Source organism: Mizuhopecten yessoensis, unplaced genomic scaffold (assembly GCF_002113885.1).
Source record: "Mizuhopecten yessoensis strain PY_sf001 unplaced genomic scaffold, ASM211388v2 scaffold10201, whole genome shotgun sequence".
NCBI lineage: Eukaryota > Metazoa > Mollusca > Bivalvia > Pectinida > Pectinidae > Mizuhopecten > Mizuhopecten yessoensis.
Genome location: NW_018408429.1, coordinates 426,998 through 452,156, shown reverse-complemented (window position 1 = coordinate 452,156; position 25,159 = coordinate 426,998). Strand labels below are relative to the sequence as shown.

At 35.8% G+C, this 25,159-nt stretch overlaps 2 protein-coding genes across 3 annotated transcripts in view; both read right to left on the bottom strand.

The window, feature by feature from the left end:
- Positions 1-11,281: 11,281 nt before the first annotated feature.
- On the bottom strand, positions 11,282-18,417 carry LOC110459721. The gene is made up of 2 exons (XM_021512109.1): positions 13,711-18,417; positions 11,282-13,638 (listed from the first exon to the last, which is right to left on the bottom strand). Exons 1-2 carry the CDS (start codon positions 14,663-14,665, stop codon positions 13,493-13,495), a joined length of 1,101 nt encoding a protein of 366 aa, XP_021367784.1. The 5' UTR covers positions 14,666-18,417; the 3' UTR covers positions 11,282-13,492.
- Positions 18,418-18,733: 316 nt separating this feature from the next.
- Positions 18,734-25,159, bottom strand: part of LOC110459722 (protein FAM49B-like) — a 50,144-nt gene continuing 43,718 nt past the window's right edge. For both annotated transcript variants that reach the window (XM_021512111.1, XM_021512112.1), the window contains exon 10: positions 18,734-24,682. In XM_021512111.1, coding sequence (XP_021367786.1) covers positions 24,616-24,682 — 67 coding nt within the window. In that variant the 3' untranslated portion in view covers positions 18,734-24,615. The remainder of the gene's footprint in view (positions 24,683-25,159) is intronic.

The window sequence follows — 25,159 nt, the reverse complement described above, 5'->3', positions numbered from 1 at the left end:
CTACCTCCGACGGGAGAAAGTTTGATCTGATTTTTTAAAAATACAGTTTTATGTTGCTTATTTTTTGTTTCCTTTAGTAGATTGTATACATGTTTATGACAGTCATCTGTAATTTCAACAGTGTTCTGCCGATATGAGTACGAAATCGCGGGTGCTTTTAAAGTGCGCGGAGACCGATAACCCGAGGATATTGCTCAGAGGCTTGGAAACTAAGTAAACAAAAACACTGTGTAGGACTGACACCGAATAANCTCAACTCAGAATACTTTTCATGGAATTTTTTCGGGAATACTATATATAAACAAAAGTAATGTTTTATCTGATATATTTGTAGTGTCTTGACATTCGATTTTATGTATTTGAAATAAATAAAAAATACAATTGTGATTTCAGAAGTAGACAAATTCAAATCAGAGACTATGTCGGTCGTAAACTTCGGCCGTCAACTTCGGCGATAACACATTCCAAGGGAGGTAATTCAATATATCTATTTGCCTAACTGTTGTTCAGGAAAAAAATGTGTGCAGCTATAAATGATGACAACAAACAAAATATTACTCAGAACTCGCTCATTATTTCATTAATTATGAAAAGTAATACAAATTGTGTGAACATTCCAGCAACAAATCCTGTCAATTTTTTGTATACAGTGCAAAACAAAAATGATTTATATATCGTTTAGTCATCAGTTTTCGCGCGTTATGTATTTTCGCGAAGCCATTTTATCAAGCTATATCTTGTAACAACGTGACCTGCTGGACACAACACAAGGATATTTTAGACGTTTGGCCATCGTCAGTGAACTGACACAAAAAAATACCGGAAGTTCATCCGAAAAACAAGAAATAATCACTGATTAAAAAAACACGCATAAATATGCAGTTTTGCTTAATGCACTTTTTATCTTGAGCCCATACCTGAAAAAACAGTGATATATTTCATTCATGAGCTGGTCGTTTTTGTAGTCTGACAATCGTACGAAAATGTCGTATGCAAATAAGACCACATCTCCTCGTGGATTTGTTTCCACCTCCGAAGAGCCAAGGAGACATTCTTATATCGATAAACACACTGTTTGCATTGAAACGACGGTAAACCTTGTACTGCAATGAAATTCCAATTTTCACCAATTTTAAACAGAACAAAATGAGAAATAACTTACAGTCAACCAAATCCGATATAAGACTGCAGAAAAAAATAATAACAGATTCTATATTATAACCACGGAATTAGATTAGATTATCTTAGTCCGTGTTATAACTAAATAAATTTAATAACCAATTTAAAAAAAAATACATCAATTCGTTCAATTTGACATCTTAAAAAAATCAATTAAAAATGTGAGATTAAAAAAAAAGTTTTGATTATTAATTAGACTATCAGAGATATTTTTGTTATTTTGTTCTTGCAGGTCACTGTAGAGAATTTCTTTTTAGTGTATTCGAGTTATCTTTCTTTGAACACTAAGTCAAAATAGACACACGGAAATATATGACGGCTACCTCCGACGGGAGAAAGTTTGATCTGATTTTTTAAAAATACAGTTTTATGTTGCTTATTTTTTGTTTCCTTTAGTAGATTGTATACATGTTTATGACAGTCATCTGTAATTTCAACAGTGTTCTGCCGATATGAGTACGAAATCGCGGGTGCTTTTAAAGTGCGCGGAGACCGATAACCCGAGGATATTGCTCAGAGGCTTGGAAACTAAGTAACAAAAAACACTGTGTAGGACTGACACCGAATAAAGCTAGTACCGAAGCGGGCATGGAAGCGGGGCGTAATCAAATCACGTTAATTTTTCCGATGTTTCTTGTATTTTATGGTAGTGTAGAGACAAATAAAGAAGCACGACAGTCAAGCATAGACGTAATTCATATCTGAAACAGGAGGCATGTAATTGTTTTGATGTAGTTGCAAATTATTTACAAAAACAGTCTACCTAGTACCGCTAAATCTTCATTACACGGGTTGATACTGGGTGTGATATTGAAAAAGGCATATATTATTCTCTTTTTATCATATGTTTTCTCAGAATATAAGTGTTTTTGCATATTTGATAACTTCTGACAACTCCTGATACCACTTCCGGTCACCCGTGTGATAAGTTTCTCGTAATAAAAAGTTTATAATATAACCATTTTGATATCATATCTCTTATCAGCCCTCGGTTCCGATATCATCTCTCGGGGCCTTTGGCCCCTCGGGCTGATATCGGGACTCTCTTGCTGATAAGGGATATGATATCAAAATGGTCATATTATAACCTCTAAATATGTGTTTGTCACTAAATGTTTTCTGTTTTGTTACAGTAATATACAGTGGGTTTTTTAACAAACACATATGAAATAAAATTTATTTAGAAAAAAGATTGTATAGGCTATGAACTGATATGATACAATAGAAGAATGTCTCAAAAATCACACCATTTTAGAAAGAAATTCATAAAGAGGCCCAGAATACGCCACAGATACAACCCTTTTCATTCGATACAAACAAAGAAATGTTAATCAAACATTGGGACGCATTGAAATATATTAAAGAAGGACGAGTACGGGTATTTGCAGTATTGTTTCAACTTTCGTAATTGCCTGGCTGGAAGTGATTTTTTTCACCATTTTTTCTAAATAATGAGACTTGGCGAGTAGGTATTTGTTTTTAACATATTTCATTGTCATGTAAATGGATTGGGCACAAGCTATTAAACTAATTAAGCTCTTTCCCCACTAGGTACATGGGGTAGAGTGCTATAAAGTTTCCCCAAATTAATAACCTTGACCTACTTTCACGGTAACAGGGGTCAATAGGTAAAATTCTTTGCACAACTTCTTCCGCAATTTGACCAGTAGCATGCTGGGATAGAGTAGCATAAAGTTTCATTTAGTCTGGAACATTCTTAAGCCAAGGAGACTCAATAGATGGAAATATTTGCAAAAGTAATTTTTATTGAGAATATTTTCCTTAGATTGCTCAAATATCTAGATGAGCGATACAGGCCCCTGGGCTTCTTGTGTATTGTTATTTTTTTAAATTTGTTAATGATAGAAAAAAATAATCTTATGCTGAAAAAGAAGTAGATCATCATGCATAAACAAATAAAAATACTCACTATTTTTTGCAACACACATAAAATAATGGATCTTTTTTTTTCGATCTACAGCACGCCTGTATATAATCTAATTATCTTAAGTATACAAATACAAGCCTAACATAGCTACTATAAATATGGTAAGTTATCGATCTACGGCACAAAAAAACATGTCCCAAACATCAAACGAATCGAAATAGATCTTATTTTTTGAATTTTTATCGTTTAGAATGTTACATTAAAGGTAGATCATTTCACTATAAAACTTGTCAAATAAGTGACTTTTATGAGAGATTTTTTTGGGGCGTTGTATGTTTTTGGGACGGAATAGTTAAAGCGTTATCATTTTTTGGGACGAACTGGTTGGGGCGATATCAAATAAGGGGCGTAGTAGCTTGGGACATAACGGTTTTGGGGCGAATCATCTGACACCCTAGAGATACCATGATTCTTATGATTATAAATATACAGCTAAATACGGTACAGCAATTGGCGGGTGTTAGGCTAATTTGTTTAAATATTTAAGAACATGTCGTAAATATTATATATATATAATATATAATGATTATCATGATTTTCCAGCGAAGCAATTATCTTTAAATGGGGTACTGATAAATTCCAATAATATACGTCCTTTGAAAATAACTTCAACTTAGAGCATGTCAGTTTTGACGTTACGCTGCTGCGCGATTCCTTTGACCTTTATCCAAGCCACCAGTGTGTGACCATTCGACAGGTGTCGCGTAAAAGAAACCTTCATTTTTTTGTCATGATCAATTGCAAAGGTGCGAACGAAAATACGAGAACATTGAATACAGAACTCTTGGATTTCGAAGATGGGGTATAGGTACGTGTGTAGAAACTTCCAGGAAAAGGTGAACCCGCCTGATGATGACAATGGATTTGCAGTAGTCCGTCGACTGTATAATAGCATCTTGAAGTTTTCATGCCAGACATGTATTTATTAGTGTGAAGTCGATACCATAAATATTTGATTTTTTTTATCCTTAAAAATGAAAGAAAATGGAAGAAGTTAATTCTGGTGTAGACTATACACTTTCTTCCCCCACTATCACGAAAATTCGTAAATCCAAGAACGCTCTTACCTTGAATATACTGATTTCACATTCCATTTTAAGGTCCTAGACATAGACTGTATGTTACTCACTTACTGTTCAAGTTAAAAGGTAATTTCTTAACATAGTTTGGGCAAGATTGTGATCAGGCACAAACGTTTTGCTGTCAAAGTCACAGGGGCGTAAATCTTGAGTAGGCACTTGAACAAAAGGCTGATACATGTATTTTTTTTAGTTTAACGACAATAGTTTTAATGTATATATAAAATCAGTTGATAAGTATGTATACCGGTGCGTTTTATCATAAAATACATCATCACTACGAAATTGTATACCAATTTCTAAGAATTAATGAGTGGTAATGATCTAAAACCGAGTTTTTCAACTAGTTCCCACTGACAAAATCTAAAACAATCATTTAAAAGTAGAATAAACACGAATTGTTATCCAAAAATCTTTATACTGAATTTAACTTTTTATTGGTGGGAGAGTGGATCTTAAAAAGTGTCAACAAAATCACAGTGTTTACTCAAAATCGATAAAACTAGAGGAAAATATAAACAAAGGCATTGAGACCCTTAAAAAATACAAGGAGAATAAGATCAGGTTTGCTGAAGGGTACCTGTTTTCTGCGTTATCATCTTGATGACCTCCATCATTTAAAACTAGATAAACTCCAAGATATGTTATTGTACATCATGATAATGAAAATTGGAGTAAAGAGCTTAGCATAACAAAAAACATTTGCATTCATATCGCAAAACGGGAATAGAATATTTCCCTATTGTATGTAAATCATGATGGCGGCGATAAAACTTGCCAGTAGACTTCATTCATGACCGGAAATTCTTATCGTACAGCCTAGTTTTATCTCTTTTGATCATGTTATTAGAGAAGATCGAGAAAAGCGGCTGAGGTTGCCCATAGTTTCCTTAATTTCAAGTTCGGGAGGGTGCTTACCTGGTAAGATAACAGAGGTCAATACATTACTTGTTATTTATAAACAGCACATCGTCAACATATCTGAGGTTAAAATAGAAGGACTTTGCTAGTTGTTTTTTTTGTCGTTATTGCGCAACAATAAATTTAGCTTTGTATGAAAAGAAAAAGCTGACCGGAGGAGGAGCACAGTTTCTTCCCATAGGAATATCTACAGTCAGCTTACTGATGGGAAGTCTTGCCACTAACCTCAAGATATTGTCAACCAAAAACTCAATCATTCTCACAATTTCATCATCTGTAAATATATTTGTTGTTTTTTCACAAAATATGCTCCAAACCAATTTACAACCATTCCTTCATATTGTAGTTCGTCGCATAGCTTTCGTAAAAAGAGAACGAATGCGTTTCTTTTGTTTGGTATGAGGATTGGTAGTGTAAAGGGTCGGGGAGTAAACAGTTCTGATACAGGAAACATTTTTGAGAAGAAGGAGATGTTCAAGATAGACCAAGAGATGTTTTGGATTCTTAAAACTCCACATTCCATTTATTCCACTTACCGAGTATACCGTCAGAATACGACTATTACCCTAATGGAATGGTACACAGAACTTTCAGATTGCATATAATGGCTTGGTTAAGCAAAGAAACGGATGAGCTCATGATAAAACGTTATTTTGGTCAATATTCAGAGCCGTAATACTACACTTTCTATATCGTCAGTGCGATTGAAATTGTTCTGTGTACATAATAACATACCAAATTGTAATTATGTAAACAAATTAAATATTTATGATCAATTACCGAGAATAACATGCATTCACGAACCCACCTGCGATCGGTAATCTAAGGCTAAATGACGGCCATTATTAAAAACAAACTGATTAACAACCGTTTTCAGAACACAAATACTACAATTTCAGAGATATGGGTTCATTTAAAAATATTAGTATTTATGATTAAAAGTAATTCAAAAGAACATGTTAAAAGAATTAAAAACATTTCACCCCTGTGGCCTTGAGAGTCGAACAAGGTCATTATGTTGAACAAATCTTATAGCCCTTTATCTCAGGATGCAGCTTGCAACACATCACCACCCTATCCTTTTGTTTATTGAAATGAGGTCATTTAAATGTTTAAACATATTTGAGGAAATGTGACCTCGAAAGTGGGTTGAGGTCATTCAAATGAAAAAGCTTGATAGCCCTTCATCTAAGCATGCTACTGGCTAAATATCAACATTCTGGGCCTCATGGTTATTCAGAAAAAGTCCTTTAACGATTTTAAACATATTTGATCCCTGTGACCTTGAATAAATATCAAGGTCATTCATTTGATAAAACTTGGTAGCCCTTCAGCCCATCATGTTACAGGCTAAATATCATCATCCTACGACTTTTGGTTATTCAGAAGAAGTTGTTTAAAGATTTTGAACATATTTGATCCTTGTGACCGTGAAAATAATTCAAGGTCATTCATTTGAACAAACTTGGTAGCCCTTCATCTCAGCATGCTACTGGCCAAATATCACTATACTGGTCCTTTTGGTTATGCAGAAGGTGTATAAATGTTTTTTTAAGACAATTGACCCCTGTGACCTTGAATATAAGTGAAGGTCATTCATTTGAACAATCTTGGTAGCCCTTCATTCAGAAGAAGTTGATTAAAGTTTTTAACATATTTGACCCCTGTGACCTTGAATATGGGTGAAGGTAATTAATTTGAACAAACTTGGTAGCCCTTCATCCATGTTTGCTCTGGCCAAATATCATCACCCTAGGCCTTTTTGTTATTAAGAAGAAGTTGTTTAAAGTACAATATTGAAGCCGGACGCCGGACACCGCACCCTGGCGATGTCTGGTGTCCGGCTTCAATATTGTACTTTAAACAACTTCTTCTTAACTCATTAACCCCTAAAGACACATTTGACCTCTTCCTATTCAAAGGTTAGAATAGTGCATTATGAAATTTCAGGGGTGAATGAGTTAATAACCAAACAATATACTTAACAATGGAAGAAGTTGCATTTTTTTCTTAAAAAACTCTGTTCCTTTTTCCCTTGCAAAGATGCTCTTTACCAAATTAAGTTAAATCCCCTACATTCGAATGAATGAAATAAATAATTTAAAAAAAGATTTAACCCTGTTTCATACTTTTTGGTCCCACCCATGTCTCCGGGGGGCACTTCCTCCAATTATAAAACATCAAGTCTCCATTGCCCAGAGATTATCTTGACCAAATCTGGTTAAAATTTCTCCATTTGCACAGAGGATAAAGATTGTATAGATTTACATTTATTTCCCATCTATTGGGCCATGCTCCTCAGTCCCAACGTTGCTTACATTCTCTGCTTATATAGCCTAGAATCCCCTTGGCTTAGTGATGCTTTAGATCACATTTGGTTAGAGACATTCATGTGCACAAGAGGGATTTAAATCAATTACCACTATTTCTCCCAACCCATTTGCCCCCAAGAGGGCGTGGGGAAAGGGCCCAAACTTTCCATTTATACAAAATTGAGTCCCCTCTGCCTAAGTATGCTCTAGAGTAAAGGTAAAAATCCCTCTTTTCATACAGAAAGAGAAAGGTTTTAAATCTTTACCTCTATTAGGTCCCACCCCTCTACCTAATAGGAGCCACACCCTCCAGTTATGCAACATTGAATCACTTTGTCCCAATGATGCTCTACATCAATCATATTTGGTTTAAGATACCTGGATCCATGTGAAAGAAGATTTTTGTTAAAGATTTAGCCACATTAGTTGGCCGTGCACTCCTGCCTCCAAAGGAGCTACATTTGTATATCCTCCATTCATTCAACACTGAATGTGAGGCAAGGTAGTGTAGTGGTAGGACACTAGACCCAAGGATTGCGGGTTTGAGTCACGGCACGGCACTGTGCTGTATCCTTGAACAAGATATTTTACTCAGATGTAAATGTGTATGTGGTTGGGCAGTGCTAGAATTGTTGAATGCTAGCTGTGAGAGGCTGTATGCTCCCCAGGGAGTTGAGATAGATATTGGCTGGTTGCAAAGGCCTTATAACCACAGATAATAATTTGTGAACAGCTTTGAGACAACCTACGAACTAGGATGTGATAAAGCGGTATATAAGAACCTTGGTTTATTATTATTATTATTATTGACATGAGTTCCTTTTGCTTAACGAAGATTTAGACTGTATTAAGTCAAAATCCACCAAGCTATTCAGGACTGTTAGCGTTTTAAAGGGAAAGGTTGACAGGCACCAAGCCCAGCATTAGCTCACTGGTCTTATAGGTGAGCTAAAAGCCGAGTCCTCTCTGCCAAAGGATGTTCTAACCCAAATTTAGTCAAAAACTGTATTTCGTTTGGGAAGAGAAGGATTTTATATTTTTAACATAAAGTATGGGGTTGCCTGGGTTTCCTTCCACATTTAGATCCCCGGCATGCTAGCATCTTGGTCAACAAGAGTTTTAAATATAAGTTGAAACAACTTGTTTCATAGTTGCTGTAAAGTGAATTAAAGCTTTTAACTAAGCAATGTTCTATTTTAGCAACTAGTGTTCTTGTCTCATCTTGAGGCTGAAGTTTGATCGCCTTACGACCATCTATTCTAGGTATTCGGCCCCTGTATGAAGTTTGATCGCCTTACGACCATCTATATTAGGTATTGAGCCACTGTATGAAGTTTGATCGCCTTACGACCATCTATTCTAGGTATTGAGCCCCTGTATGAAGTTTGATCGCCTTACGACCATCTATTCTAGGTATTGAGCCCCTGTATGAAGTTTGATCGCCTTACGACCATCTATTCTAGGTATTGAGCCCCTGTATGAAGTTTGATCGCCTTACGACCATCTATTCTAGGTATTGAGCCCCTGTATGAAGTTTGATCGCCTTACGACCATCTATTCTAGGTATTGAGCCCCTGTATGAAGTTTGATCGCCTTACGACCATCTATTCTAGGTATTGAGCCCCTGTATGAAGTTTGATCGCCTTACGACCATCTATTCTAGGTATTGAGCCCCTGTATGAAGTTTGATCGCCTTACGACCATCTATTCTAGGTATTGAGCCCCTGTATGAAGTTTGATCGCCTTACGACCATCTATTCTAGGTATTGAGCCCCTGTATGAAGTTTGATCGCCTTACGACCATCTATTCTAGGTATTGAGCCCCTGTATGAAGTTTGATCGCCTTACGACCATCTATTCTAGGTATTGAGCCCCTGTATGAAGTTTGATCGCCTTACGACCATCTATTCTAGGTATTGAGCCCCTGTATGAAGTTTGATCGCCTTACGACCATCTATTCTAGGTATTGAGCCCCTGTATGAAGTTTGATCGCCTTACGACCATCTATTCTAGGTATTGAGCCCCTGTATGAAGTTTGATCGCCTTACGACCATCTATTCTAGGTATTGAGCCCCTGTATGAAGTTTGATCGCCTTACGACCATCTATTCTAGGTATTGAGCCCCTGTATAAAGTTTGATTGCCTTATGACCATCTATTCTTGGTATGGAGCCCAGTAGGACGTTTGATCGCCTTACGAGCATCTATTCTAGGTATTCGGCCCCTGTATGAAGTTTGATCGCCTTACAACCATCTATTCTATGTATTAAGCCCCTGTATGAAGTTTGATCGCCTTATGACCATCTATTCTAGGTATTGAGCCCCTGTATGAAGTTTGATTGCCTTATGACCATCTATTCTATGTATTAAGCCCCTGTATGAAGTTTGATCGCCTTATGACCATCTATTCTAGGTATGGAGCCCAGTAGGACGTTTGATCGCCTTACGAGCATCTATTCTAGGTATTCGCCCCCTGTATGAAGTTTGATCGCCTTACAACCATCTATTCTAGGTATTGAGCCCCTGTATGAAGTTTAATCGCCTTACGACCACCTATTCTAGGTATTGAGCCCCTGTATGAAGTTTAATCGCCTTACGACCATCTATTCTAGGTATTAAGCCCCTGTAGGAAGTTTGATCGCCTTACGACCATCTATTCTAGGTATTAAGCCCCAGTATGAAGTTTGATCGCCTTACGACCATCTATTCTAGGGATTGAGCCCCTGTATGAAGTTTAATCGCCTTACGACCACCTATTCTAGGTATTGAGCCCCTGTATGAAGTTTGATTGCCTTATGATCTATTCTAGGTATTGAGCCCCTGTATGAAGTTTAATCGCCTTACGACCACCTATTCTAGGTATTGAGCCCCTGTATGAAGTTTAATCGCCTTACGACCACCTATTCTAGGTATTGAGCCCCTGTATGAAGTTTGATCGCCTAACGACCATCTATTCTAGGTATTGAGCCCCTGTATCAAGTTTGATCTCCTTACGACCATCTATTCTAGGTATTGAGCCCCTGTATCAAGTTTGATCGCCTTACGACCATCTATTCTAGGTATTCGGCCCCTGTATGAAGTTTAATCGCCTTACGACCACCTATTCTAGGTATTGAGCCCCTGTATGAAGTTTAATCGCCTTACGACCACCTATTCTAGGTATTGAGCCCCTGTATGAAGTTTGATCGCCTTACAACCATCTATTCTATGTATTAAGCCCCTGTATGAAGTTTGATCGCCTTATGACCAACTATTCTAGGTATGGAGCCCCTGTATGAAGTTTGATCGCATTACGACCATCTATTCTAGGTATTGAGCCCCTGTATCAAGTTTGATCGCCTTACGACCATCTATTCTAGGGATTGAGCCCCTGTATGAAGTTTAATCGCCTTACGACCATCTATTCTAGGTATTAAGCCCTTGTATGAAGTTTGATTGCCTTATGACCATCTATTCTATGTATTAAGCCACTGTATGAAGTTTGATCGCCTTACGACCATCTATTCTAGGTATTAAGCCCCTGTGTGAAGTTTCATTGGAATCTGATTGTAAATGAACTTGGTAGAATGATGACAAGGACATGCTAAGCATTTTTTTATCAGTGACCTTGACCTTGAGGCTAGAATTCCGAAATGAAAAGTTGTTTGAGCTATCTTGTTACCAAAAGGTTCCATAGGATCTGATTGAAAATGAAGTTGGTAGAGCAATACTAAGGAGAGTTACCAAAAAAGAAGGGTAGATCCTAACACGATCTGTTGTAGGACAGGTGTACAAAAAAAGGGTCTGCAAAAAATCATAGCAAGCTGCAGCCATGGCGATTGCAAAAACAACAAGACAACTGTCTGATAGAAAGAGAAAATCAGATTTATTTAGGTTTGTAGTCGACACAAACATTAATACAGAAAAATGTAATCAGGGAATATCAATGAGCATATATATATTAGCAAAGTCTATACAGTACAAGGGAGTGATTTCCCATTCTGTTACAGTTAGTTGTAGTTAAGCAGTTAAGCTAGGTTAATGAAAATCAGTGTTGATTACACACACAACTGGAGGACAGAGTACACTGGTCATGCTTCAGGCTCATAGGAAATACATGTTACACTCCAACCATATGTTCTACCTCTTTTACCAGAACTCTGTCAGCTAAATTACATCATTTAAAATAAGTCTTTGCCATATAAATAAATCTAGATGTTAATCTTAAATGATTTTCTCTAAGGTTATTTGTGCATACATAATTTAAAGTTTGTCAATTTTTTTTTATTTTTTTTTAAATTTGAAAATAATTTCTTTTCAATCAAAATTTTATCAACAGGTGTGTGTAAGGAAGGAAATTATTAATATACCATAAAAACAGTATTGTCATATGAAACATCATATAAATCCTACTTTTGTTTTATTCTTCATGACAAAAAAATGGCCTTTTCTACTGTCACACTGAAAAAAAGGTATAATTTTATATCAGATGACAAGATGGATTATAATCATTACTTATTGATTGGAAAAAGATTTGTTGTACGAGAAACATGAATAAGGCGAGGATACCCGACACGATCACTACCTGTCTACAGTAGCACGCTAACAACACCACTATGGCCATTTTACATCACATTCATTAATAACGGGAACAAATCGTAAAAAATATAAAACAAAATAGAAAGCAGATGGAGAACTTTCAACACATTATATAAACACCTCTCACACAAAAACATAACTCAGGTGTATTGACAAAGGCACATTCCAACACAATCCTCAACAATCCCACTGCATAGCAAAACAAGACGCCCAAGGGGCCTATATCGCTATCCTGTCATTCATTTTTAATAGTTTTAATAGGCTAAATAGCATTACTTTACACACAATGGATCTTTAGAAGAATGTTTTACACTGTACCTTAAGGCTGTTTGTTGGGAGATTTTATTTTACTAAACTGACCTTCAATGTTGGTTGGTCTAAGTCATTCATTCAGATCCCAAACTTCATATCACTTAATATCATTAAGCTACATGCCAAGTATCATCACCCTAGGCCTCTTGATTAATCAGAAGAATTCATTTCAAGGTTTTAACACCATTAATCCCTGTGACCTTGGAAGTGTGTCAAGGTCATTCATTTGAACAAACTTAATAGCCCCTCATCCCAGCATGTTACTGGCCAAATATCATCACCCTAGGTTTCTTGGTTATTCAGAAAAAGTTCAAATAAAAAGTTGATGCCAGACGGACAGAGGGACGACACCACAGCATATGCTCATATGGCCTTTCAGGTCAAATGAAGTCAATGGTTGGAGGCCAAAACACCACACTAGGACTTTGAATCAGTACATTTAAGAACTCTTGACATATCAAATACAATGAAATTAAAGGAGTTTTTTTTATCAAGGGAGATAAAATCCAAAATATTTAAAGATTTTGTTCTTATTGCCAATTTCTACTTCATCACGAAAAACTGAATAGAGAAATGAAGATTGTTTCTTTAAAATAAAAAGATTTTGTTTCACTGGTTCTATTATTCGAATGCATTTGTCTCTAAAACACAGATTTATATTTTATCTCCAACTATTGGATGACTGTATTAAGAAACAACTAAACCATTGACCAGTAAGATGAACAGCAGTGTTGAGGTGGTCAATGTAGTGATGTGATGTAGCTAAATGTTTACATAATTTTGATCTAAAGGTTAACAGATAAGGAAGTTCTGATTTATAGCACCAAGTAAAACCGGGAACATGGATGTAACTCCTCATGATAATGTCACATAGTACCTCCTAAGGATTTTCATAAAACACTCTCCAGAATTATAAATTTGTCATGTTAAACAAAATTGTGTGTGCTCCAATTTCTTTTTTAAATTATGAATGTAAAGATCTTTTGAAATAAAGAGAACAGGGTTTTAGGTATAATCTTTCCTTTTCTTTCTTGAGAAATCTTAAAGCACTTGAAATTCAGAGAAATCTATAGCACTGAACCCTTGTGAAATGTATAGCACTTTAACAACTTCAGATAAACGTTACTGATGTGTGGTGAGTTCACAGGGACAATTTCTAATTGTTTACTGATACGCTATCCCACCTTTACAATGGCAAAATATAACACCAAAGGCAACAGTTCTTATGTGAACAGCATATCTACGGCAGCTTACTGAACACTTCTCATACATCGACACGATACCATGTTCATACATCAACACGATACCATGTTCATACATCCACACGATACCATGTTCATACATCGACACGATACCATGTTCATACATTTACACGATACCATGTTCATACATCGACACGATACCATGTTCATACATCGACACGATACCGTGTTCATACATCGACACTGTACCATGTTCATACATCAACACGATACCATGTTCATACATCCACACGATACCATGTTCATACATCCACACGATACCATGTTCATACATCAACACGATACCATGTTCATACATCGACACGATACCATGTTCATACATCGACACGATACCATGTTCATACATCGACACGATACCATGTTCATACATCAACACGATACCATGTTCATACATCGACACGATACCATGTTCATACATCGACACGATACCATGTTCATACATCGACACGATACCATGTTCATACATCAACACGATACCATGTTCATACATCCACACGATACCATGTTCATACATCCACACGATACCATGTTCATACATCAACACGATACCATGTTCATACATCGACACGATACCATGTTCATACATCGACACGATACCATGTTCATACATCGACACGATACCATGTTCATACATCAACACGATACCATGTTCATACATCGACACGATACCATGTTCATACATCGACACGATACCATGTTCATACATCGACACGATACCATGTTCATACATCGACACGATACCATGTTCATACATAGACACGATACCATGTTCATACATCGACACTGTACCATGTTCATACATCCACACGATACCATGTTCATACATCAACACGATACCATGTTCATACATAGACAAGATACCATGTTCATACATAGACACGATACCATGTTCATACATCGACACGATACCAAGTTCATACATCGACACTGTACCATGCTCATACATCAACACGATACCATGTTCATACATAGACACGATACCATGTTCATACATCGACACGATACCAAGTTCATACATCGACACGATACCATGTTCATACATCGACACGATACCATAGTTACAAATACCATACATGGATAAACTAATTTACCTTTGTAATACATAATAAATTTTCAGAAATAATCTAACAATTTAACTTAATAACAACAATAAAATCTGTACTCTACAAGAACTATCAACAGATAGATTACGTCTCTCAGGTGTATTGCTGACTGTGTGATGAACAACACTATTAGACAAATATCACTTCCCTTCCATCAGGAGAGAAGACATTTTAGGGACAAGGATGTACATATAAAGGACAGGGCAACTCCTTTTATCCAAACACAAGACATTAAAAAGTAGCATATTCACATTCAATATACAGAGGTAAAGATAGATGAAAAGTTGAAAAACCATTAGATCTGGTATTGTTTAACTCATTCACCCCTGAAATGTCATAATGAACTATTCCAACCTTTGAATTGGAAGAGTTTAAATGTGTCTTCAGCGGTGAATGAGTAAAACAAGAACAATCAACGTGTGTCAAACATAAATAATGAACATGTAAGTAATAACCCTGTGGGATGAAAACTGAAATATTTGAAACACACTGCAGTATTCTAATGCAGAAAAAAACGCAGGCTGAGGACCGACATGAGTTGCACAGATATTTTATACAACAGTGAGTAATAATTTCCTGTCAGAATCATGCTAAGCTGACATTTTCTCTTTATCTGCCTGAAACAGATGAGTAAACACTCACTATAAGTTGACTCTTCTCTCTATGATATACTTCCACATGTTAGATGGCTTAAGTGATTACCTTTAGTCATAAGGGGAGATAACCTGTTCATTAGGTAAAAGGACACCTACAAGGTTGGCAGAAAGCCTTGCTGATGGCACCAAATTGCATGCATCAAAGTCACCATGAAACCAAAGCTTGTCTTTTGACATAATACACAAAGATTCAACGAAGAAAATGTGTCTCATACTCAGTCCAGACACTTTGTACACAAACAGAAGAGCAATTTAATTGGCATGTGATGAAAATGAATATTTTGTTGACTCTGGTTAAATATTTATAAGATTTAGACATACAAATTATAATTTGTGAATTAAGTTTTTTCATTTTTCATGTTTGTTAAACAAAAAAACCCTGCTTTTATGTATTGTGTACTCAGACTGAACTGATCAAGTGATTAAAAATGGCACAAAATAAGTGTTATATCACACAGTTACATGTGTTTGTCCCAGCATGTCATTCACACTGACCAGCAACCCGTATACAAATGTATCTGATGATGATAATGAAAACAAAAAACCCCAAAGATTTAGAGCCATGCAGAAGTAGAAACTTGACAACACATAAGGCGGCAAGCCATTATGATTTTGTTTATCATCGTTATTATGCAAAACCAGTCGCTTGGTCACACCTTCACAGAGTAGTACTTAACACACAAAATATCTTATATTGACAAACACAAGCACACAACATATCCTTATACATTTTCTACAGTAACAATTAAATCAACAGTTGCTATTCTTATTTGGTGGAAGTTTGGTGAAATATTTAACAGGAAAATGATGCAAGCAAAGTAATCTGTAAAACTGATCTCCCTTTAGCAAATTGGCCATTGTACTAGCTTAAGGTAACGGGTACCACTGTGTCAGTTATAATAGCAAAGAAGAGTTCCGTTTTGTTTTAACTTAAGAGTATTCTCCCTTCCATATAGAAAATGAATCAACCGGAAGGACTCTTTCTGACCGAGTGACCGCCCAGCCCAATTTTTTTTTTTTAAGCTTTGAGGCCCTTAAATGATGCTGCACTAACATTTAAAACAACTACAATTCCATAAAATGCATGGCGAAAATTATTTATTTTGAAAAGGACTTAAACAAAACTTTCACAGCAGTGGTACCGTTTACCTTACAGAACAAATACATCAGAACAGGACAAAGTTGTGATGATTCAGGGAGGAGTTAGTCTGCCAGTCTGTATTCCACAATATCTACCTGCCACTTCTGTGCAGATATATGACAAGTACCCCCTTTTCAGTTAAAGTCCTATTGCAACTCCTGGTAGGATGTAGGCCTTACAGACTGAATCGGCACAGTTGAGGTTAAAGGTCATACATGTGAGATATTTTCTGATCAATGGACTATCATCAGGTCCAACTAATAAAAAGGATGTATTCCTATCATGGAATGTTTAAAAAAAAATGTTTATCTCTCTAAAAGCAAGAGATCCTAGAGGGATCTTGGTGCCCACCATCATAAGGTCTTCTAGGTCTACATCAGCTTGATCTTTTCCTTTCATTTCTCCTCCTTTCTCTGTAGAATTTATAGTTTGTCAACCGTGAATGCATCTTGTGATATCTTTTGATAAATACTTCATACAGCTGGGATCGGGAGCTTTCTTTTTCAATTGAGGTCATTGTTTATTTCCTGAGAAAGAGCTATAACAAGCTTGAAATCTCAAAATATGAGATGGCTGCTCAATTGGTAGCCATTTTGTTTTTTCCCCGATCAGTTCCAAAATGAAACATTCGCTATCATGGACCATAGGTAACCTACAAATGAAATTAATAAAATATCTGTTCAGTTCTTTTTAAGATATATCAATACCAAGAACAGTCTATGGATGGACGAATGACGGACAAAGGGCGATTTGATCTGGCCACCATCTGGTAATGGTGGGCTAAAATTCTAGTCATGTAGAACATGTGTATGTAAATCACCTCATGATATTAACAGTAAACTTATATAGTCGACAATTCCTTTTCATCAACTTATCTATTTTTGGTGTGGTATATGAAAAGTTCTAATCTATAAATATTTTTAATATATTTATCATGCTCCAATTGATGTTTTATTTCCCTTCCTGGAAAAAATCTGTTCTTCCTTGTTTCTGTTGAAGTGTCATAGATATGCTATGTATACTACCTCTCCTTCTTATTTACACTTCAAAATTATTCAATAAATACTGATACTATTTCACACTTAAAAACTTTACATCCTAGTAAATGGAATATCGTACAGACCCTTACATGTTCACTGTTCCACCTTAAACACAAGCTATGAAATGCTATGGAAACACTACAGAGGATTGGTTCATTTGTCAATGAATGCTCCTGTTTTTATAAAAAGCAGAATGCCATGTCTTATCGTAGACAAGAACAACCTCTGACCTGCACTGTACGATGAGCCATCATTACAATTTATTGTTTGAAATTTTCTGTTTAATAAAGATATTTGTATGTTGGTGTACTTGATGCAATCAATAGAAAGATGTCGCAGGGTTAAAGGTCATGTTACCTGGAGGTACACACGGCACAATGGAAATGGATGTATTATGAGTTACAAAACTTACAGAATAAAGAGATTTTACAATAGATGACTGTGTTGCAAAATTTACACGATAGGAGTTTTTACGATAGATGACTTTGATGTTGGGCCAATCAATTAGAATTCTACTTTCGACCAGCATACGTCAGAACAAATGTAACAGGTAACAGGTCACAATCAACGTGACTTGCTGTAATAGGTACTTATCTATAGTCAGAAACCATGTGTTTAGGTACTTATCAATAGTCAGAAACCATGTGTTTAGTTACTTATCCATAGTCAGAAAACAGGTGTCTAGGTACTTATCTATAGTCAGAAACCATGTGTTTAGTTACTTATCTATAGTCAGAAACCATGTGTTTAGGTACTTATAGATAGTCAGAAACCATGTGTTAAGCTACTTATCTATAGTCAGAAACCAAGTGTTTAGTTACTTATCTATAGTCAGGAACCATGTGTTTAGGTACTTATCAATAGTCAGAAACCATGAGTTTAGATAATGGTCCGAAACCATGTGTTTAGTTACTTATCCATAGTCAGAAAACAGGTGTCTAGGTCCTTATCTATAGTCAGAAACCATGAGTTTAGATAATGGTCCGAAACCATGTGTTTAGTTACTTATCCATAGTCAGAAACCAGGTGTCTAGGCACTTATCTATAGTCAGAAACCATGTATTAAGGTACTTATCTATAGTCAGAGACCATGTGTTTAGGTACTTATCTATGGTCAGAACCCATGTGTTTAGGTACTTATCAATAGTCAGAAACCATGAGTTTAGATAATGGTCCGAAACCATGTGTTTAGTTACTTATCCATAGTCAGAAACCAGGTGTCTAGGCACTTATCTATAGTCAGAAACCATGTGTTAGGTACTTATCTATAGTCAGAGACCATGTGTTTAGGTACTTATCTATGGTCAGAACCCATGTGTTTAGGTACTTATCAATAGTAAGAAACCATGTGTTTAGTTACTTATCTATAGTCAGGAACCATGTGTTTAGGTACTTATCTATGGTCAGAAACCATGTGTTTAGTTACTTATCGCTAGTCAGAAACCATGTGTTTAAGTACTTATCCATAGTCAGATACCATGTGTTTAGGTACTTATCTATGGTCAGAACCCATGTGTTTAGGTACTTATCAATAGTAAGAAACCATGTGTTTAGTTACTTATCTATAGCCAGAAACCATGTGTTTAGGAACTTATCTATAGTCAGAAACCATCTGTTTAGGTACTTATCAATAGTCAGAAACCATGTGTTTAGTTTCTTATCTATAGTCAGAAACCATGTGTTTAAGTACTTATCCATAGTCAGATACCATGTGTTTAGGTACTTATCTATGGTCAGAACCCATGTGTTTAGGTACTTATCAATAGTCAGAAACCATGAGTTTAGATAATGGTCCGAAACCATGTGTTTAGTTACTTATCTATAGTCAGAAACCATGTGTTTGGGTACTTATCTATAGGCAGAAACCATGTGTTAAGGTACTTATCTATAGTCAGAAACCATGTGTTTAGATAATGGTCAGAAACCATGTGTTTCATCATCTGCTTACCAACTGAAAGACCAACATCACTCTTGGCTTTGGTTCTTGTTATCAATTAGTTTTCACCGTCTACTTTTAAGGTCTGCCATTCACTTGATTTACTATTTATTATATATAACTTGAATTTTCTCTGTATGTAATCATACTGAACTTTATCAATGTTTTTCTTCCCAAAAATGGTATTAAGTAAAATTTTCAACTGAATGTTTGATAATTGCTTTTTGAGTTGAAAGCCAAAGACACAAACCTTGATCAAGTACTACTGAAAAGCTTATAAGTGCCTTGTTCAAAATGGAACAGTAAACGTGTACAGGCCTATGTAAGACCCTATACCTTCAGATTATAAGAATATTATGTACCATAAATTGGGATATTTTTACTGTGGTAATCTTTTTGCCTATTACACACAAGATTCAAATTGGCAAAAATTAAACATCTAAAAATGTCATGACTGTATATAATAATGACCGTGAATCAATAAAGAAGATTTTACTAGAATGGGGGTATAGGAATATCGCCGAGTCAACATCCACATCTACAAATATTTCTGAGTGTACCCTTCTACCCTTTTTGAATTGTATACAATAGTATAGTCTGATACTGACATAATAGGCAATTTTGCTGACCAGCACATTTCACAAACTTTAGACCATATTTGTTTGAGTGGATTTATGCCTCTTTCACTACCAAGCGGTCCAGCAGAGGAATAATATGTCAACATGTCAATATTATCCTATTTTGAACAGACAGACCATCACTGTTTGACCCATCTTGACAACGATATTATAGCTAACGACCATGTCTGTGACTGGGTTAATTAGTAAACATGAGAAAAAGAATACGTAGATAAAGAGAGGACATTACACCATTTTATCGCTAAAATTGGAAATTACGCCGCCAATCATGGTACCCATCAGATGATCTCGGAAGTGCAACTCGATCAAAAACTCAAATTAAGATATTTTTACAGTAATCAATATTTGCGGATAATCCAAATTTGCAACAAACAAAATGAATAAATAAACAAGTAAAAATTAAGCTACAGCTACTTTCAAGAAATTCACAAAAATAAACCTATGTAAAAAAATCCCAATTTAGGGTAATGCTTTACCCTCTACATTCAGATTATTGCTACCACTGGGCTACCTACCACTGTGTGGTGTGGTAGGAGTTTTAACAAATACTGCAAATGTACATAATTCAAGCTTCCTCATACACAGTACAGACATTAGATATGTATTCAAAATTCACTCAGAATCTACATTTGAAATGCAAACATATATTGTCATTCAAACAAATCAGACCAACGGATTAGTCATTGAATCTGTTCCTACCTCAACCTTTTCCGTCATTAACCATTCTTAAAACCATCAAATGGAATGTTAACAAGAACAATTCTTTTAAGAATAGCAAATAACATAGAGATTTTTTGAAAACACAACAGGATTAAAATACATTGTATCTGAAAATTTTGTACATTCATGTAAATTAAAAAAATGTTTTGCATACAAAGTCCTTAACTAAGTGAAAATATAAATTCGCCATCAACTTTCGCCCTTGAAGAAGTCCATGAGACGGAAATATTGGTACTAAGACTGACCATTTTTATCATGTTTAAGTTTCAATTAGTATTTTGTATAGAAAAATGGATTACCCTATCTATCTACATCTTCAAGAAGTTACCTGAAGACTTGTCACCAAGCATTTCATGCTTCAGTCATGTTACCCTTTTATTTTTCTCAAAAGTCACAAAATATATCTATGGTTTACAAGGTCGACTCAAGTAAAGCTGTCACTATTATCAAAATAGGAAATACAGTTCTAGATAATTAACGCCGCAGATAGTTTTCAATCCTGAGCATACCCTAGAAATACAGTGGTCAAATACAAACACAGGTAAAATAGACCATATGTCTAATCAAGTCACACTACAGTATCCGATAGTTACATAATAGGTAATATAGTACATGTATATAACGCAACAGTATCCGATCGTTACATAAAGTTACAAAGCTGATATAGTATCAAACAAGATTTTCACTGTTCTTCAACACTTTGCAAATTGTACTGCGAAAGAATTTAATGATGACCTGAAATACCACATGTATACAGTAGAGAAGATACCCTATGGACCCTGTACCTCACTCTCAAATTACAGCTGAACATATGGTCACCTTTTTCCCGATGTCCCATCTGGCTTTCCACAACACAAGAAACTTTGCTGTTTAATCCCACGATACTTATTTTTCTCTGAAACGCTCTCATGACAAAAGACAGAAATGAACAAAATAAGCTGGAGATAATTTCATGTTAAAAAGAGCTAGATTTCGAGTTATGATACGCATTGAGCTAGACAACATAGACAAACAGACACTGCCATTGACATTCTATATGGTTCCACATGATATTTAGATTAACATCACACAAAAACTAGTAGCTTGTTTTGTGTACATTCAAAACTTGAGTTATGTCCAATAAGTTTAAGTTCAGGGGTCAAACTGTAGCACATCTTTGAAACAACATAGTTTTTTCAATGGATTATAGCATGTTGGTATTTTAAGAATTATAGCTCGGTATTTAGAATTATAGCAAGCTATTAAGCATCTACAGGCTTCCTGAGAAAAAACCTGCATAGTTGTAATGAGTGGAAACAATTATTGACACTTTCTATAAATGTTCGAAGGGAAAAGAAAACAGAGTACGGCAGGGCAGAACAATATACACATGTGCCATACTAATCTGACATATGTACCTTAATCCTTCTGATGCATTATCGTATCTAAATGTATATTGATATGGAAATGTGACAAGAATCAACATTTGTACTGTATAACTCAGTAAACTTTTGCTGGAATGTGGTGAAAGGAGAAAACCTACTGTACTAGATGAACTTAAGCTGTAGGAATAGAGATATTTCCTACAGCTTTTATGACCTTTAAAAAGTTGATTTTCATAGGAAATGTCTCCTTTTGTATATATTTCAACCAGGAAATTGAAATTGATTTTTGCCAATGATCAGTTCATCGCACACCAAAGATGTTTCTACTTTTCTTAACTACTGGCAGATTTCACTAGACCAAGTGTAAATATTGACCTAGCCCAATCAGAATCCGATCATATTTGACTAAGGTATTGTGCATGTGCAGTAACTGTCAACCAGTCTGACAGCGTTATGCTGATGAATTATGTGCAGTAACTGTCAACCAGTCTGACAGCATTATGCTGATAATTTATGTGCAGTAACTGTCAACCAGTCGGACAGCATTATGCTGATAAATTATGTGCAGTAACTGTCAGCCAGTCTGACAGTATTACGCTGATAAATTATGTGAAGTAACTGTCAACCAGTCTGACAGCATTACGCCGATAAATTATGTGCAGTAACTGTCAACCTGTCTGACAGCATTATGCTGATAAATTATATGCAGTAACTGTCAACTAGTCTGACAGCATTACGCTGATAAATTATATGCAGTAACTGTCAACCAGTCTGACAGTATTACGCTGATAATTTATGTGCAGTAACTGTCAACCAGTCGGACAGCATTATGCTGATAAATTATGGGCAGTAACTGTCAACCAGTCTGACAGTATTACGCTGATAAATTATGTGAAGTAACTGTCAACCAGTCTGACAGCATTACGCTGATAAATTATGTGCAGGTTTTGCTCACCTTTAGCTTACCCTTTGTCACTGTATAACATGAATATTGACCAAGTTTCGTCAGAGTTTGGTCATGTGCAGTAAGCATCAACCAATCAGAGCACAGTATGCTAATTAATTTTGCACAGATTTGTTCAACTTTGAACTTAACCCAGTATTTATATTATGTACATGACTACCAAGCTTCATCAAAATCAAGCAACATTTAAGCAAGATATCTTGTGGAAAACTGGGTTTTGAAATTGATCTATCAGAGCTCAGGACGCTAATAAACTAAGCGCAGATTTTGCTCAATTTCAAACTTCATGTAATGTATATGCACAGCAAGTGTCGTCAAAAGTGAAGAATATCTAGACAAGTTATCTTGCGGAAACTCAAGTTTGGAAATTGACGAGTCAGAAAACAGTATGATTTTTTAGTGTGCATGGATTTTGCTCAAGTTCAACCTTAGCCTCAGTCTTTGTATAATGTACATGCATACCGAGTTTCATAAAAATTGAATGAATTTTTAAACAAGTTATCTTGCGGAAACCAAAGTGTGGACAAACAGGCGGATGCTCCCCATAACAATCATTCGTCCTGTTAACATTTTGAAAGGCATATAAAAACAAATTTTAAATTGTCAATGATATTTAAGATTTTAGACTGCAGTTGGGATCCTGCAACAGTCTTTAACTTATTCACAATGCATACATATTTCCACATTTTCATATTAATATGATCTAAACTTGGTATTCAATGAAAAATGATAGGTGATAATTGATGATTCTATACAATAATTATGAATATTTGTTTTGCAAAAGAAAAGAAAAAAAGAGCTCCAACTAGACTAGTGGAATGATCAACTCTCAAGGAGACTCTGCTGCCATTTCTGTTCAGCGTAGCAATGTTCTCTGTTAATTTCTGTTGAGTTTAATAATATTCTCTTTTTCAGATCATGATTTCACATTTCCCTTGCATCTTACAGTGAAGCACACCATTGGTCAAAGTATATTGCCACTTAGTGAAGTGAACCACTACCGGTAAAGTTGTTGTACAGAGGAACTTTGTCGTCTCCGACTCTGATAATGTGCTTAACTGGCTATAAGAGATATATACTAACACCCAAAAATTGTATTCAATCTCATTACAGACAATTTTATATGTTAATTTGTAAATCCAGATTTTATTTTGGGAATCAAAATGCCTTGGCCAAACAAAGATCCCTTGAACAAGGTAGCCAGCTGGACCAGTGAGCTGACATGGTGAACCTCCCTAGGCCTGTCATACTCAACAACAGTACACAGTGAAGCCTTTGACCAGCCCTTTGAACCATACTGACCATAATATTGGTCAGTCTGCAAGTCCCCCTAGTTTTAAGATTACACCACATTACAATGTTATTGGAGCACTAAATAACTTCCTCCACAGGACCACAGATCTTGTCTCGGTTGGTTCTGATTCACAGACATCTAAATACAGTCACAATCTGTGGCTCTAGCCTCATTCTGCCAGTATCTGTTTTATAGCCTTTGGTGTCGATTCATCATTTAGATGAGTTGTTGTGTATCTGTAAAGAAGAGATGAGGACTTGCTTAAGCTCAGGACAAGTATTTGGAAGGCTTAATACAAGGTCAGTTAACGAAATAAAAAAGGTTTTAAACAATGAAAACTGCATGAACTCATATGTTAAGAAATCATTCCGAACAAGAGGCCCAATGGGCCTGAATTGCTCACCTGGTATTAGTCACACACATATAACCTTAAAAGTGGACTAAAATAAAGTTACTGGCAAAATATCAGTATATACGATTCCAAGTCATTCGAAAGAACCTGTTAAAAGATTTTTAACACATTTGAGCCAGTGACCTTAAAAGTCTTACAAGGTCATTATGTTAAACAAAATTAATAGCCCTTCATCTGAGCATGTTATACTGGCCAAATATCATCATCCTGGGTCTTTTGGTTATTTAGAAGAAGATGTAAAGAGCAAAAAGTTGAAGCCAGACAACGACAGACGTTGCACCATGGCCTAAGCTCACTTGGC